The 19095-nt window shown below is 33.5% G+C and overlaps 1 protein-coding gene across 8 annotated transcripts in view; it reads right to left on the reverse strand.

Moving 5' to 3' along the window:
- LOC111426062 (phosphatase and actin regulator 2) overlaps nucleotides 1-19095 on the reverse strand; it is a 90053-nt gene that overhangs the window by 40638 nt on the left and 30320 nt on the right. For 7 of the 8 annotated variants that reach the window (XM_071194249.1, XM_071194251.1, XM_071194253.1 and 4 more), the window contains 3 exons: nucleotides 6092-6256; nucleotides 2884-2985; nucleotides 1947-2141 (listed from right to left, as the gene is read on the reverse strand). In XM_071194249.1, coding sequence (XP_071050350.1) covers nucleotides 1947-2141; nucleotides 2884-2985; nucleotides 6092-6256 — 462 coding nt within the window. The remainder of the gene's footprint in view (nucleotides 1-1946; nucleotides 2142-2883; nucleotides 2986-6091; nucleotides 6257-19095) is intronic. The other variant, XM_071194252.1, reaches the window with a different exon arrangement.

Here is a 19095-nt window from a genome sequence, read left to right on the forward strand (position 1 = left end):
GGAGCTCGGATAGACTCGAGGTTTTCATGTTGGCAAAATCGTTATCACTTTCATAGATCGATAGTAACACTTTCATGTTTAGAAATATGACGACACAATACTCTTAGATATTCTTGTCTTTACATCTCTCAAATCAGTGTACGCATTTTCCTGCTTTGTATCAAAATCCCTTTCTAATAGGTAGGATTTTAAAACTTCTTTATGCCGTGGTAACAAAATTTTCAGTATATAGTTAAACATTAAAAAAACCGATGAATCAGACTTTTTTTCTTATCGGGTCTTTTCCATTATGTCTACAATCTTTGTACTTGTTCGACCGCCGGACGTTTTTCTCTAACGCTAAATTTATAGGGGGTACGTATAAGGTCCTTATCTTCTATTATACGACTTATACGATGTATCGTCATGGAAGGTCTTTCTAGCTTAGGTATGAGTATCATCTTAGCCTCTTTACAAACCTCCGCTACATACTTCAAACTGAAACATGTACTTATAAGATTAGTCATCTTAATAATCTCATTACATGGAAGTTGTTCTAACTTCTATTGAAACTTGTATAAGTTCTTTAAAAGTAGTTAAAATGATGTCTCTTATTATGGACCATACGGCAGTATGTTGGCTTTCCAGTTGATAGTATTTTAGACAGATAGTTATGGGTAGAAGGCATGGGTAACTTATATTTCTGCTGTTTAAAATACAGTGTTTCCCAAAAGTTTCCCATAAATTACCATTCAATTGAGATAGAAAAATAGCTGTGCGTAACCATGGCAACCAATTGTTGCAGTTATTTTATTAAAGACAATGATTAATTATTGATTTCTGAAACAATTGGTTGTCATGGTTATGCATGGCTACTGCTATTTTTCTATCTCAAATTTTTCTAGCTCAAAATTTTGTATTTTTTCTTGGAAATGTAGATTGGGTGTCATTATAAACTCTATCTTTAGCTGCATTATATGAGCAGATGGTATAGTACACTTTATATTCCTTCATATAATCACTACTTGAGTGTGATTCTCAAGCTTGGCTTTTTTCGTTATCTTATTTCTTCTTTTCTGAAGATATTTTGCTACAATAGACCCACAGAAGTTATCTGAGCGGACTTCACCGCAATAAACGTATTTTTAGGTTTATTTAGGGAGCATCTTTTGGTTTGTCACCGTTTGGTGTGCTTTTAGATCTTTTCATTTGGATTTTCTTTGTTGTAATTATTAGGTTATTGTTGTAACCTCCACTTTACAGCAATTTTATTTGCAAACTATTTATCAAGTTAGCTATGAGTTCATAATAATATTCAAAGTTCTCAGCTCCATCTGCAATTATTGGCAATAATCTTTTTACATTTGTTGATCGTTTTTTTGATTTTGGTACTGACTTGGGGAAGGAAAAAACGCGAATATTCCAACTACTAATAGGTATTATTACTAATGCAAGGACGAATTCAATGGTAATTTTTAGCTTAAAACTGGGTATTTTGTAGAGGAATAGATTGAAGCTACTTTCTCATGATTTTGTGCATTATAATTATAATTAAATACTCGTAAGTGATTTTCATAAAAATATGTAGTTATGTTCTTATGACTCTAAACCCTCGATTAGGTATTAGGTTATTATTCTTTTTTGACTAATTTTGTAAGTATTTAAACGTGTAACTGTGATTTCGTGGTCAACTTGAATCTAAAAAGAATTTTGAATTAAAAATGCTACCTAAGCAATCGTTATCATATTATCTGGCATGGTGAAAGATACACAATACATAGATTTTGATTATACGGTCGACGTATAGAAAAATATTACACATATAATATTGCAATATTAAAAGTCTACATAAATTAGAATTCGCAATTCATGATATAAGATGTATAGTAATATGTAGTAACGGTCGTTATTAAGATGTGTTCGCGCTGGTAGAATATGTAATATGTAAATTGTATGAAATGACTCACCAATATTATTGTTTGCATTCGCCTGAGCGAATTGCGGATTCTGCAGCAGCTGTTGCTGGAGCAAGTTGGGTTGAAAACCCGGGAAGGGCGACATGTTGGGATGATAAACGGGCGGAGGACACTGAGGCGACGGTTGAGGCGATGTTTGCGTTTGCTGAACGATTTCTGGAGGGAAATGACTTGGAACGGTTTCACCTGGAAAAATAACTAGCATTATCTTACAAAATTTCTAAAAGAAAAAGCACAGATTGTGTCATCTGTAATTAACCAAAATACACATACAATGCAAGTACACACAAATATTTTATTAATATTTTATGATATTATACATTGTATGCTGATTGGCACAATCATAATCTAAATCTAACAAGTGTTAATTTTTACATTTAAATCTAAAGGTTAACCATCACCAATATACGTGTTAAGTTTCAAATTCGAATAATAACAATTAGTAGTAAATCTACATCAAGATGCAAAATGATTTCCAATAGAAAAACATAAATCTTAATCTTACAAAAACCCAAACATGAAACAGGAAAGGAATAAATTAGAAACCATTAGACAAAAAATATCTCGTCATAAAGAAATCTACATATAGCCCAACATAAAACCTTCAGCGTCATTGATCTATAAAAAAGGCTACCCAGCAGGAAGGATCCGGAGTAGTGTCGCCATCTGTCGGTAGGTCTCAATACCTACATTCGTTAGCAAGGAGCTACTTCGAACGCGTTGCGATAGATGGCGCCAAGCTAACCGTTTAGAGGCGCCTTCACCAAAAATCAATATCCACCCAAAGAACCATCAACGGGAATAGGAGTGAGCGTTAGCATTGTAAATACAGTGACACGAGGGTAGTTAGTAAATAAACAAACAACAAAAATTAATTTTAGAGGGGGCGGGTGGTTTTCGCTACTTATTTAATGAGTGTTGAACAAACCTGGCTCGGAAATAGGCGGGGTCAGGGGACTTTCTGGTAGAAGAATACCTTTTTGAACCAGTTCGTCCCTGTTTGCTCGCACAGATATCTTTCGCTCTAATGCTGGAAAAGAAAGAGTCGTATTAGGATTTCGATACAATTATTTTGTATCGCGATCTTCATCAATCTATTTTGGCAGGATTTATTGCTAAAACTAAAAATTAAATATATTATCTTCACTGAAAAAAAAAAAAAAATAATAATATTAAAATAAAAATTGTTTCTAATTATTAATTTTAATTAGCCACTAAAATTTAATGATCGTCATTTCTTACTACAACATCATCTATACAACCATTGTTCTCATGATTACTTCATCACATACCTCTAGGGCCTATAGTAAATTATATAACGAAGTTTATTTTATATTAGTTAAGGTGGGGAACGTTATAACGACTTTATTGCCATGTGAACGAGCACACAGTCGAAGAGTGGTAAATTGAACTCAATTGTGATAGTAATGGTTGCGTGCAAGGCTTTTGATAAACCAGTAATTGAATTAAATGTGATATTAAGTGGTTAATTCTCATCTATTCCCCGAAAATTATTTGCAATTTATTTGTTTACTGTTATTTTCACACTTATATTTATTCAATTGCATAAGTAACTATTAAAATAGAAACCGTTTAATTTTAAAATTGTAATCTTAATAATTTCAACTGTCCAATCCGCCAACTTCATAACAAGCACACATCCTTCGTTGAAGTATATCATCCAACTCCGCAACATACTTAACAGTTACCAATTCCGTAGTTACCGCTTCGCCAAAGAATCTTCCTTGAATAACGTTCGCCTGAGCCAAAAAGGCGTCGAGTTCGTCGCCAAAAGTGATAAAAGCCGTTGTCGAGTTTTCTTGAGAATTTTTGATCAACGAAATGTGATGTATATTCCCATACATCTTCAGAGTATTGTAAATTGAGTTGGAAGATGTGTTTATGGCCATGTTGTATAATATCAAAGCGGCTGGACGATCCATTCGGATATTGAATTAAAGCAAATTGTTATAAATCATTAAAAACGGATTTGTTACTTTGACAATTTATTTAATAGTATATTGTAATGAAAAGATTGTTATGTCAGTGGCGTTTCGATTAATTTTATGTAACAAATTAATGATGGAGCTAAATCAATATTTAACAAAAGGTATTACGTATTTAATTATAAATTGATATCGAAAAACGCTTGTGTTATTTGCAATTATAAAATTACTGATTTATCTCAATAAACAATGAATCTAAATGATTTCCGGTTCCATCGGAAATTGTAAATAAAGGAGCCGTTATGAAAATTTACTTTTTTCGTCATTTCCTAGTCCCGAGGGCGGAATTTTAATTTTGCGCTGACTGAAAAATTAATCGCTAAGGAAATTGAGATGAAGCCTCTCTTCTAGTTGCAATTTTGCTTCATTTCCAAGGCCAATTAAAATTCGGTCATTGGAAAACATTTTTACTCCATACATTTTAAGTACGTTTTATGAACCTAGATCACATTAATCTATTATTAATATTCTTACGATCGGTAGATTAAATTTTTCGAAATTTACATAATATTTTAATCATACTGTTGGATTTCATTCATGGCAACGCTAATTACTTTTTAACTTGATTATTATTTGGTGATATTATGGTACCTGTTAATAAACCTAATCGAAAATCTCGTTAACGATTTAATATAATTTTTAACAATTTTTAATAATTTTTAAGATAATACAGTAAAACCCCAGGGCTAAACCCGAATGTTTCTAGTTCTAGGTCTTGTGTTAGTTCTAGGTTTAGTTCAATGGAAAATATGCAATAATCTAGCAATGAATAACAACTAAAACTAGTATTAACACTAAACCTAGAACTCTACCACGCTTTCTCTTTCCTTCTGACCTCATGTTGAACATTTTCTTAGGTGTTCTATCTTTTTTCATTTGAACCAGATGACCATACCAACTTAATAGTTTTCCCTTTATTACCTGTGCCAGGGGGCTTAAGCTTAGTTCTTCTCTAATGTTTTTGTTCCGTACCCTATCTCTTCTGGTTTTCCCCAATATCTTGCGTAGGTACTTCATCTCTGCTGCTGCTATTTTCAATTTGTGCTAGTCCAACATCGTCCAAGTTTCTGATCCATAATTAAGTGTGGGTATATAGATGGTTTTACATAATTGTATTTTTGCTTTAGTGTTCAGTTCCTTCTTGCTTACGAGGGTGTTGTTCATTTGATAGTAGATCTTTCCATCCTTACTTATTATGGTTCCAAGATATTCATAGTTTTCTACCACCTCCAGTCGTTGTCCATGTAGAGCAGAGTTTTCTTTGCAAAGACACCTACTGCAGTCTCATCTAGTCTATCGCAAAAAAGATTGATGAGAGATGGATTTGATCAGTTTTGATGCTGTATTAAAAGTTAGTGGTACAAACTGTTCTTAGCCGCCCATTTCGCCAACCGCCCTTTCCGTCACTTTATCGTGAAGTTGTTGTAAACATTACCCTCCTCAAGTGATTGCAGACAGGACTTCACTAACGATGATGTAGTTCGATGCCTACTAAGCGCTAGCATAGCCTCCCTGCTATAAGTGCAGATTTCAACGTTTCTGCTAACTTTTTTGGAGTCGATGATCACATGAGCCTTCTTTGATCAATTAGTGTATGTTATATACATGTTTTAGTGCTGAGCACTAAAGTATGGCTCCGTGGGCTACCATGGGTCTGTTAGTATTTGTCATTGAACTAAAACTAGAACTAACACTAGACCTAGAACCAGAAAATTTCTGGTTTAGGTAAACACTAATGTGCACGCAACGGTGTGGATACCTGTTCGAATTTGTGTTATTAATCAGGTATACCGAGGTTTTACTGTATTTAAAAAAAATCATAAAAATTGACATATTTATTGAACTTAAAATATTTTAAATTAAGTTAAAATCGTGATATATCGGAAAATATAAATCACTTTTATAGTGCACCTGAACCTGAATTGGAAGCAACAGTGTTTCGAAATAATTTCACCACCGCCGGTTCAATTCTGTGAGCACCAGCAAATTTTAGAGCAGTTAATCGAAATTTACGACTATAACGGTAAACGATAATTGTCATCGTGCAACAACCAAGTTCAAATTTAATTAACATTTCCATTAACTTGATTATTAATCAAAAAAATAAATGAATTTACTGTTAGGACTTACTGCGGGATACAGCTTCGAGTTTATCAGACTTCTTTTTCCTCTTCCATTTCCAAGGTTTAAAAAATTTTCCGAAAGCTGCCAGTTTACTTTTGCGTTCAAGTGGTGGCGTCCTGGTACCGCTGCCCAAGCTATTTGTTCTGAATGCGGCTCCATTCTGTTTTTTGGCTGAAACAAAATAAATTTGTGAAAAAAAATATTAAACGAACCGTAAAGTAAGGACAATCGCCTACTAATCGAGAAAAGTGAGGTGGAAAATCAAGAGGATTTTTTTTTAGTTAGTGGGGAAAGGTACATTTCGTATGATCAAAGTTAAATGGAAAACCGGTCGTTTTATCTGTTCTCTTTAATTTTTTACGAGCTTCTCTTCTGCCAGTTTGCCAACGTTGGCAACTTCGAGGGTTCCTGGTTAGAAGGGAAAATTGCAATTCGTCGCACCCTTATCTTTTGCATTTTTAATATGTTGTTTCCCCTTTAGCTGGATTTTTTACCATTTATAAAAAACAAAATTTTGAGGAAGAAATGGTTTTAATGCCAATAGAATTTAAATGAACGTGAAGGTGAAATATTATGTAGAATTATAATATGCCAGGAAGGCGATCGATAGGGTATTCAACTTTGTTCTTGCCGAGTGCAGAGGCCACCGCAATGCGAGCCAGTATATTAAAAATACATAACCGTTGACATCGGCATTATCTGTGGACAAATAGCAGGCGAAGACGAATGACCTTAGCTTAGCGAACCACCGCATAGAATCCGCAGTTGTACTTTTGTACAGTATTACTCAAAAATTTTAAATATTTACATAAAATTCTGATAAGTAGATAAAACATTTTAGTTTCTAATAACAACTTTTAAAAAGAACGATTAAATTGTTTCAAAAGTTTTATTCAACAATTTCACAATAACCAAATACAAGATAAATCAGGTTATAATATCTTTAAATAGTTTTGCTCAACCTTGTACAACTTGATTTATTTCTCTTCGGTTCCATTCATCTGCTAATGACGTTCGATTCGATTGCTCGAGCCGCATTCTGGGAGGGCGTACATAGCACTCACTTTCTGTATATTGATGTATGGGAATCGGTCAGCGCTCTTGCGGTTTCCGCCCTTTGTTCAGTACACGCTGTTTAAGTAAGGAATTCAATGAGCATACCGCAACAATTCCCTTCGAATCGATTAGGTCAAGAGAACTTTGGACGATACAGGATATCCCGTTTCGGGATGCACAAAGCAATGATAACCAATACGAAATAAAGACATCCATCTCCAATCTGAAATCCTACTTAAAAAAAGCTTTTTGCTTCAGTTTTGTTACTCTAAGATTTTGTATTTCTGATTCATCAAAATATCATCATTTTGATCTCCGCAGATTCTTTAATCATCATCCACATTTATGAAATTCCATATTTCGCATTCAATTGATATCGTTCTTGACCTAGAATATCTAGATGATATTCTTAACCAGAAAGGCTTCGAAGCAAATAGAACATAATTCTTAAATTCTAATCACATAAGAGTATCAAAAAATGTTAAACTTAAATTATTGAAATCCCTACCTGTACTGTATATTGTGTAGTAGTTTGATTATACTGCAGTATCCAATGTAACCTAAAGCTAATGCAACAATTTCGTATTTATTGAAAATAATAATGTAAAGGGATATTCAATATTAATTAATAGTAATTCAAGTGTTTGCTAATATTCATTAATTAATGAGGACAAATTACAACATTAATTGTAACATCACACCGAGATGAAAGTCAGCTAAATCAAGCTACATGCGGATATAAACCAGAACAATTCAATTATATACATTTACGAAGAACAAAAAAGGGAACGAAGAAATAAAGGAACTAAAATGGGTAGTTTCTTTCCTGATCTAGTCGTCTCGGTGGTTGCCTAGCAAACGAATACGGGCGTTTCCTTGGTAACTACTTGGAGTAGAGGAGGGAAGCTTTTTGCTAAGCCGTCATCTGTCGAGTAATTGTCCTGTCTGTCGTCCGTCTGCGTGTTTTCGTATTAAGGCGACACCCAATTACCCAGATAAAAAATATTGACGATAAAAGATACTTTCTGTAACTATTTATGATGTTTTGTAAAACTCCCAAAAAGTTTTAGTAACGTTAGACACGCACTAGTTAATTCGGTGCAATTAATTTTATTAAAACGTAGCTTCGTAGTTCCAAAGCAAAAACAATGTTTGTGGCAGTCTCGCGTGTCATGCATGATAAACGCATGCTCTATACAAAATAATCCCCTGAAGACACAAGCTACTTTTCCCTTTGAAGTATCTTTTCATTCCCGAAAAGGTATGGTGCATTGAATAAAAATTTCTACTTCACAGAGTTAATTAATAAACAAAACTGATAAAAAAAGTCCTACATGCAAAGAAAAGCTAGTTTAAAAATACATCAATAGCAAACCTACCACAAAAAAGAACAACCCTTTTTTTAATCGACCGAAACACATCCGGTTGGTGCAGCATTTCGGTCTATTTTATTTCCAAATCAGTGATTTCCTCTTCTCAACATATGCCCCCTCCTTTCCAAGGAAATCGATTTGAGCGAAACGAATGTCGTTCCGAAATGAATTCCGGCACGTTCTCATCACCCTGCCAGACAGAACTTTTGGAATTGCAATGCCATTGTCCTTGTCCGAGAACTCCCTTTGATTTTCAAACGTAAATTGTCTGGGATCGTTTCGACGAGGTTATTTGAAACGGCGCAGCATTTAACTGGCCTATGAATAACTAAACGATATTACACACTAGTAAAACGTATATTTAAATATAAATGTTAGCACTCAAAGATAGAATCCAAATCGGGTTATTCCCCGAGTGGTTTATACGATGTATAAATCAAGTATGGTAATTCTAGCTTTAATTGTTATTCAGTGCTAGATTGTTGTATATTTTTATTGAACTAAAATTAGAACTAACACTAGACCTAGAACTAAAAACATTCGGGTTTAGCCGTATGTCGTTTAAGACGGCTAAAGTCTCTAGTGTTAGTTCTAGTGCTACTATGGGCTCTAAGTTTAGTTGTTATTCAGCGCTATATTGTTGTATATTTTTATTGAACTAAAAGTAGAAATAACTGATAGAGAACGCAATGGTGTGGATAAATTAATTTAATATCTTTATGTTGTAGTCTAATTTTTGGTCCAAAAGTTAATTAAATGCATTAATCTATGTAAATTTTGGAACGAGCTCGGTCCAACTCGACTCATCATCATTTTGGCAGCATTGTTCAAAATTTATACGCCCTTATATATAACTAGGTCAAATAAGCAAGAGTTCCCCCGCAAGTAATTATATTTTATGTAATAGATATCGTTTTATCAAGTTGACTGCATCTCTACAACATCATGTTCTTTAAGTACTAAAACTAAGTTTACATCTGGTCCAAACATCATAAATTCTCTTAAAACATTTAAATAATACGCGACGTATTAAATATAAATTCGTCGTTTGTAATTTAAAATAGGATGTATTTTAACGAAGATGATTTCAAACGACTTTGTCCTTTGTTAATTTATGCTAAGAGATATCCTGTTACTTTTCTGCTTATTATGCATATTGGCTTAAAGAAAGGAAGATTCATTGAACGTAAGTTTACGCAAAGACAATTCATTTTAAATTTCACTTTGTATTCATCTCCTCTATGAATAAATTAACCTACTTAACAATACATGCAATTTTAATTCTGAAAATTTTTATTTAATAAAGAGAGTATTAAGAAAACCTTGAATATTCAAAGAAAGTGCGGATGTTCTATTTACTGAAGCGAGGTTTCCTCTTTAGTGGAGATTGAATTTTAAATGGAAGGGCGGAGACGGAAATCATGTTTATTTGCATGATGACTGACTTGAACCCCGACTTGAACAGGTCGAGTTTTTCCTACCGCGCTAAAATAAATGGCGAATGGAACATAACACCAAAACGAATCGACACAACCAAAGAACCCGAGCTTGGAAATTCGGCAAATATCCACTCCCAAGGGGCATTTCAGCTTTATATACGAGATCTCTTCCTACCCCGATATCTCTTGAGCGTTGTTACACCAAACACCTTTTCCCTTTTTTACGATATATACGAAAAAGGTCACGATTGAAATTGAAACGGTTGTCAAATCAACTGAAAAGTGAATGTAAGAAAATGAAAAAGAATTTTTTGAAATATACATAAACATTTTTGTGATTAACAAAATGTTTATGGTTGAGTATTGCAAGTGTGAATCGTGCAAACTATGAAATTGTGACACGCACCGAATGCTTTCACTTTTTAAAGGGACCCGATGGTGAACGTCTTGTGACCGAACCGAGGTCACTACACGGCACAGCGGCACTTGTTTGATGCGCCCTCCGCAAGAATGTGATTGTGACGTCATTTGTCCCGCGGTCACATTCAAGGTTAACGAGGAGCTGAACTGAACTGGCCCCATCCCATCCATGGGTGTGAAGAACTTGGCCCAACCCAAATCGGGATTATAACACTCAAGACGCAAAAAAACATTTTATAATATCTATGAATTCCAAAAGTTATTAGCTGTATTTACGTCTTTTCTTATTATATATGGTGAGTTGTTAAAGGTGTCCTTTAACAAAGTGCATTATTTTTTACAACTAGCGTGACTTGCCGCAATCAGCCTTGGTTATAATGGCACGATTCATTAGTTATTGTTCTCTAGCAAAACGTGTCTTTGAAGAGCGATCCAAGTCATATACCATTTCAAAGAACCTGTATGGAATTAACTTTTTAGACATCGTTTAAAACAAACAAAAAAAACATCGATTGTAATCGCCATAATCACATTTAAGCATGTAACATTAGTTATAACATATATCTTACAACAAGTTCATTTTAGATTGATTGTCTTGATGGCAAATATAATAAGTTGTTATAACAGAAGCTGATTTAAATTTACGTTAGTATGTAAGTTCAAGTCAGTAAATGGTTAGATCAGAGGCAATAAAAATCATTTCAGCGAAATTCACTCTACAGCTTTCGTAGTTTATGCAGCTGATTAAAGATAAATGTTTCATCTGACCAATGGCAAAATACTAAAAGAATAGGTTTAATTGATATTCAAAAACGTTGCGAAAGACTTTTTTAGAGATCCAGTGTTATATCCAGTGTTATATCGAAATGGTACAGCAATTCTTAGAAATTCAGAATACTTAAGTATTATTGAGCATGTTGTCAACTATAAAATTATCTTAAAAAAGTACTAAGAAATAAATTTTATGAATAATATTCTGCGTTTATTCTGCCTATATGCAAATTTTGCAAAGATTGTTATTTATAAAGTTTATTGAACGTTTCAGGATATGTAATACTACATAATAATGACATTGTCTAAGAAAATATACAGTTACACAAATTGTGAGGCGAGGCAATTGCATGAGAAGGTCACTACATTAATAAAGGTTAAACAATATCGTGCTACTGGAACGGGGGGAACAACCAGAGCGAAAATGATCGCGACACACGAGCGAACACTGGTACAGACGATGAGGAAAAGTAAACGATTTATGACAACAAGTATTACTTTTACAAATTACACCCGGTATAAACGAGCGATCCAAGGAGAACACGTTAACGCTCGACCATTGAAGGAAGCTATCTGTTATCCGGACGGAGAAAAATAAAAATAAACGCCATGCAGCTCGACGATTTCTCGCTCTTAGTAAATAAAAGAATAAAGTGAACAGAAATACTCTGCAGACGTTGGAATAAAATCAGTACGAATCGGTTCTTAAAGATGACGAAAATAAGAATTGTATAGAAGTAATGAGCTGCGGGAGAAGTTCAGATATAATTGGCACTTATAGAACATCTAAGAATATAACTTTAAATGATACTATATTGAGATAATAAAACTTCTACCCTCACAAAAAACTTTCTGAGTTATTACGAAATATAAGACAAGATGTTTCACGACATGAAAAGTTCACGCTTTTGCGTCTCTTCGTTTACTCGCTCTGGTTACTTGCGAGGTCATGATCCATACGAACGACCTACCGTTAGGAATTCGTTTGCTCACGTCAACCCAACCTCAACCAACCAAACGAAGATAAACCGCAAACTACGGCAGAAGGAATCGCGAGAACCTGCTGGAGATGATTTATGATTTTGCATCGTGCTCCATTTTCCACCTCATACTCTCTTACCGTTTGTGAATGCATATTGACGTTACAGATATGGAAGACACTCACAGCTTACCCAGTATCCTATTTATTATCCGCAAGTTTTGACGTTCAAGAAGCTATTTTCAAAACCGATTGAAAACAGAAATTAATCATTTATTATTCTCAGAATTACGATTAAAGGATAAATTATTGAAACGATATATTATTAAATTAGAACACATATTTATTACCATATTGGAACAGCATTTCCGCTCCAATCGTAAGCAATATCGTAATTAACAAATTCCATAATATTTTGTATAATACAGTAAAACCGTCTGAAGACGCACGACTAAACCCGAAACTTTCTAGTTCTAAGGTTAGTTTTAGGTCTAGTATTAGTTCTACTTTTAATTCAATGAGAAATATACAATAACCTAACGCTAAATAACAACTAAAACGAAATAAGTCTTTCGTACATTCAAAACTTCAAGAAATAATAAATGATCTTCTCAATTTCGCGATTTTTTCCATCTTCACCACAACGACTTTTGAGATTTCTTATGTGAGGATGAAAAAGAAAAATGGAAGGGAAAAGAAACTGACTACGACGACGTCCTCTCCACCGGGAAATTAATCACGTGAGACCCTTTCGACCCAATCACAATTCCCTCATGCATTAATCATGACGCGGTTTCGTACGATATTATCAAATTTAGGAGAATATAGAGGGATTTATAAAAAGGAAAATTTCTAATAGTTTCTTAGACATTAACGGCACATATAAATCATTTTTGAGAGTATGATAAATTTCCTTTTACCGTATTTTTAGTGCACCGGATGTTGTGTATACTATAGGTACACGATCAAAATATAACGAGAGGAAAAGTCGCTATAAATAGAAAACTCTAATTATAGACCGTAAAATGGGCGTGCTAATCTTAGCGAAGCACCGTGAAAGTGGGGTAACGATGAATACAGTTTAAAAGTCTAGGTCTAGAGTTTCTGCACTCACCATTGTTATAGCTGGAGAGGAAATATTTCCGACAGGAAGGAAACTCTTTTTGAATTTAATGAATAGGTTTACGAGTATTCCAGTTTACTCATGAAAACACTTTCATAACAAAATTTTCCTTTTAATTTGGCACTTCGATAACCAAAAATATTACTCCTAATTATTATGGCGATTTAAAAATTTCAACCAAGTACCTTTCACAAACACCTGCAAATAATTATTTGATTACATAAACTCATTTAAGTGTAATCCTAGGAACGAAATAACGCAATATTTCCAATTAACTTTTTTTAATCTTTATTAATCTTTAGCAACCAAGAAATTATCATTACTGCACTCAAATTCAATTAAACAATCAAGATTAAATTACAAATTGTAAAAGAATTTTAAAATTTTTTTTAATTACCAAAAAATGTGGTACAGTTTTTTTTAACCTTCGAGAGTGTCCCTCGTAATTTTACATCCTTTATGGATGGCACTTTAGCAATGAATGGCGACTCCCCATTTTTGGATGGAGCAATTAAGAGACAAGACAAAGACCGCGTTTGTTCAAGTAAAATATATATAGACATTCTCTTTTTAATAACCACACATTCAGAACAAGTTATGACGTGCCGTGAAATCATGTTTTTCTTGTCTCGCACGTGAAGAACGTTGGCGCTAAGAAAACCATGCGAGTTATGGTAATGCATAAAAAAAATTAAACTTGTATAAATAGCTCACGACTTGCAACTTAAGTTTTCTTTGAATAGAGAATATAATTATGGTGATTAAAGATAGTTTTTTTATGCAAAAGTCTATGAGTTTCTCATTTTTTTAATTGCTAGACGGAAGTTATTTAAGTGCACATCTTTCTATTTCATAGTATCAATTCAATGTGGTTAGGTTGCGATATTGTTTCAGATGAAAAAACAATTAGAAGAAGATTAATTGATTTTGAGCCGTTATCACAGCTATAAACGAGAAATTTGATCATAACAGAAATCTTAAATTATGTAATTCATAATATCACGATAGGCATTGAAACTCTACAGTATGACTGCAACACTAAGAGTCGAGTAGGAATTAAGAAATTCATTAGTAAATCGAGGTGAAAGCTGGATATTACATTGGTGACACCGCCTATAAAGATCGATAATAATGCCTTAGGCACACAATTCGTGTTAAGACTTTAGTTCTAATCAAGTATATGTGAAAAGCTGTGTTATGTAAACGAGGTACTGAAAACTGTACCACGATATAAATCTGAGATAAAAATTAAGGTGCAACAATTCTGCCTAAATTACCGCCTAGTACTAATGTAGATAATTTTAATAACTTCTCATTAGGGATTGTTATTGAAACCTAAATACTCCTGTTTGAACTTCTAAAAGAGATTCCATTTTTGCCACAATCTTGCAAAATTTAGTTTAATTCATCATCGAAATTTTCAATTCAATTTTTTTGCAAACCAAAACCATTTTAACCTTTCATAGTTAAGACAAATCAACGCACAAGTCGCTTATTATATTGCCAAAGTAATGAAGGAGTATATATACAGCACCCACTACTTTTTATGTATCTCAACCTCAGTAATAGAACACGTAAACAATTTACTACAGCTGTCTTCCTCGAGGTTGCTAAGTCATTGAACTTGGTTTGGATAGAAGGGCCAAAATTTAAACTAAACAAGATTGTATTGATAAATATCTTCTGATAATTATCTACTCCTGCCGGGAGAAAAGAATGCTATTAACAAGTTTGTAAACTGTTAAAAGCCATTCATCGAATACCAGCAAAATATCTTGTCTCTTATTCAATTCAACACAATCATGCATGACATTTAAGTTGACTCCACACAATATAAGTAAGACAACTATTAAATATCTGATGAAAACGAATTTTATTAGTAATTGTATAAACAGTCACGTAGTAATGCTTATGTTAGTCAGAATTTTTGTTTTTTTTTTTTTTTCTAACAAAGCGAAGCTGTTTCTGGAGACTTGTAAGTTATTTTGAATTAAACTTGTAGATGTCTACTACTTAAGTAGTCCCATAATAGCAATGACCTCTCGTTGCGTATTCCCTTTTCGTATACAGTTAGTTGGCAACGTGTGCATACGTTGAGAACGAGTGCGCATTACACGCAAGGAACTGTTGCTTTCCGTGTTTGAGCCACTGACCGCAACAGTTTGCACAATTCACGATTGATTTCCCACCAGAACCATGCTTTATCAACTTGAAATTGAAATAAATATTTGTTTCTTAAAAATGTTTTAAAATATGTTATTTTATTTATAATGTCCACAACCAAACAGTATTTAAGTTTATAAATAAACGGACGGCCTCTATTCGCCTTCTGCGATGGTAATAAAGTTATTATCGAGAGGCCTGCGCCAAAGGCGAAACTTTGACTGGAAGTCGATGAGTCATGCCGAGAATTTTAAACCGGAGTTTCGTTGGCGCCGAACCGTAGATTTTCTTTCGGTTAATTTTGGAACGATTTCCGCAGTGTGCCACTCCGTTAGCAGCTCACGTTGGGAGGTCGAAGCGTATGCTAGCTCTTTATACCTATTCTGCGTTGACAGAAGCTTGAAGTTGTGTTTATACGACGTTGAAACGATCTTCTATGTGATATATTTATGAACGTGTGGATACGATGTGAAAATATTTCCTTTCATTTTTTTATTTGATGAGAAATTTGATTAAAAAACGAAGAATTTAGAATGTGCAAAGATTTTAGTTTTATGACAACCTTGTCCTCTTTACGAATGACATTTTAATGAGGTTTTCTTTTTTAATAACAAACTACTCATACAATTGGAGAATCTCCAACATAAATAGTTTGATTTAAGTATGGGAATCGAGGTATAGTACGACGCAAGTACGTTTCTGCACTACTGGGAATTAGTATCTAAAAATAAAATTGGAAACCACGCTTCCGCATTACTCATTTTGAATATTTATTTTTTGTATACGATTTTCCAAGTTTGGCCTTTAAATTAAATTTTCTAAATTACCATAATAAATAAAAGTCAAAAACGCGTATCTTATTTGTAAAGCTGTTCAACATACAAAGAGTGATAGAATCGATGCCTTCTTTTTGGCAAGTCTCCAACCAGTCTGCCGAAATACTTTTTCGACTATTTTTCTTAAACCTGTAAAGTATGTCGTATGTCGCCGTACCTTTGCCAGGCATCAAAAGATATTTTCGGCTCCATTGCTCGCGTGCCAAAAACTCGGAAAGGCAATGTGCAACCCGAAAAGTCTTTAACGTCTCGGATAGTTCGTTGACCATAGGGTTTGTAGTGAAAGTACTGTTGTTTTTCATGTAATTGTAAGGAAACTATTTGCTGACATCTGTCGATTGATGAGTCTAATAAGAGAAATGAGATGATAATTATGATACAGAATTGCAAATGAATGGTATACCGACATTTCTCTTCCGCGATTTCTTTTTTCGAAGAAACCGGGAATTAAGTTTTTTCTTGTTATAAAACCCGTTATTATTAATGGTTATTGCTCGCATATTTAAATTGACTACTACCATATATGTGCACTAAGTTGCATTTAAAAAGTAAACTATTAAAAAAAGAGATAGAAAATGTTTTAGATGTTGTGATTCACATCCTCATCAATAATTTACAAGTCAATTGTGAAACATATGTATTATTTATCAGATATTGTTTTGTCGCACGAGTTTAGATATACATGAAATGAGTAATTTATCACTTACTAATTAGTTATGTTACATTACGGTGATGTAATGGTTACCGTGGGCACATCAATCTCCGCTTCGGCTGACGGCTCTTCGTGGAAATTCTTGCATGTAGAGCAATCGAGCATGGGGTCGCTAAGCAACAACAGAGTGCTCCCTAATTAAATTTACTAATTTCGAACCTATTAAATTACGTTCCCTTAATGACCATAGAAAGATGTGTACAATTTATATGCAAAATAGCTGACGATATAGGACGTAATTGCAACAAAATATGCAATTGTAATTAAACGCAACATCTGATTGTACTCAGTAATTAACAAAATCGCATTAATTATTTCAAAAAAAAATGTTACATCCGCAAGGTTATATAAAGAATAACTCCGTATTAATTAAAAAAACCTTAAAAACAAAACTATTTTGTCAATATCATTAAAAATTAAACCGGGGAAGCACATTCACTTCAGGAATTTTCTTTTCATCGTGTCAAGGTGAGATCTCCACTACGTTCTAACTTCTAACACGTGAAATTCCGACTCTATCGTTTGCTTACGTTTCGTATTGTCGCTTTTAGCGTCGATTACGCAAAATTTAAAACCCCAAGCCAAACCGGATTTTAATTCTCACTCCGGTCTGAATCTAAATCATTGTACGCAACGACCTAATCGTATAATACACGTACTATTTAATATTGCTGAGAATATGCGGATTAAATTGTGAGGTATGCGGATGAGACGTGCGGAAAGAGAGGAGAATTAAAAAGATCGTTTAAATGCGTGGAATGTAGACTCGTTAAGCGCGTGACGGGATATAAAATAAATTTTGAAACAAGAATGCAAGAAATTATGGTCAGGTTGCGTAATGATATTAACTTATCTTAGGGTCAAGTTTATTATTTGGTATAAAAATTAATATGTAAATAGTTTTTTAAATATTTATAGGCTGAACTTGATATTGTATTTTTCTAATCCTCAGATAAATATGGAAAAAATATTTTCGTCAATAATAATGAAAGGTGAAGTTTCAATTTTAGCATTTCGATCATAAGCAATCTTTCTGCCAATGAAAACAATACTTCATAAACTTGGTATACTAATAGCTATTATGTACTAAAACGATGAAAGATTTATGGTAGATTTATGTTAGATGGGCGGAATAGATGTAAAACATGAAACGATTCATTAGAAATAGAGAAAAATAAACTTTGGTATCTCGGGCACACATTTCAGCCTTTGTTGTCAAGTTAAAGGTAATTTGCATTGAGTTTGAAAGTATTAAAGCTGTTACTGATCGTACCCTTCGTAGCGCGTAGTTGACGATCCAATATTGGCAGACCCGAAAACTTTCTTCTTCTCTATAAAGTTACTGCACACATTGTATTAATTCCAACTTTACTTGTGTATGTATGGCTTTTCATAGAACTTTGAACTAGACTGTCAGTTTTCCATGTGCCATGATGAAAGCTTTATATAGTTTTTTGAGGTCTTCCTATCTTGGAGTCATTATCAGGCTCGCGCTTACTACGATTAATACTTACTACGTACTCGACCAGAAGAAAACTTTAAACAATACCACCTAGATTGTTTTTTACAATTATAAAGGAATTAAGGATGAAATGAAAAGAAAATTGAGTGGTAAACATTCATCTATAAATTTGGTTAAGATACCTTCGATACTGCTTCTATAAAAATATTGTAAATAGTATGGATAGAAGTGTTGGTACCAACGAAAGCATTGAAGACTGCACCACTTCCAGTTTCGACTTCTATGACATTGTAATAAATCTACTAATATATTTTCTTAACGGAGTAAATTATAGATCCTCGGCCGCAAGCGACCTCGGCTTCTGTTTTTACAACATTGTAGTAAATTAGCTGATAATTCTTTAGCGAAATAATTTACATATCGTGATATAACATTGTTTTCTTAAAAATTAAATCCCAAACAACATAAGTACGTGACTATTTACAGTATAAATTCATTTTCAAAACCACAAATATTCTTAGAATAGCCATTATAAAAATAAAAAAATAACATGCACAATTCTTGAAATAAAGAGAGATTTCAAGAATGTGAGTTTATAAATAAAAATACGAATTCGGATGCGATAGAGAAGGATTTAAATTAAACCCTAGGGACAATATATCAATTAACACGAATC

This window comes from Onthophagus taurus, chromosome 2 (assembly GCF_036711975.1).
Source record: "Onthophagus taurus isolate NC chromosome 2, IU_Otau_3.0, whole genome shotgun sequence".
Lineage (NCBI taxonomy): Eukaryota > Metazoa > Arthropoda > Insecta > Coleoptera > Scarabaeidae > Onthophagus > Onthophagus taurus.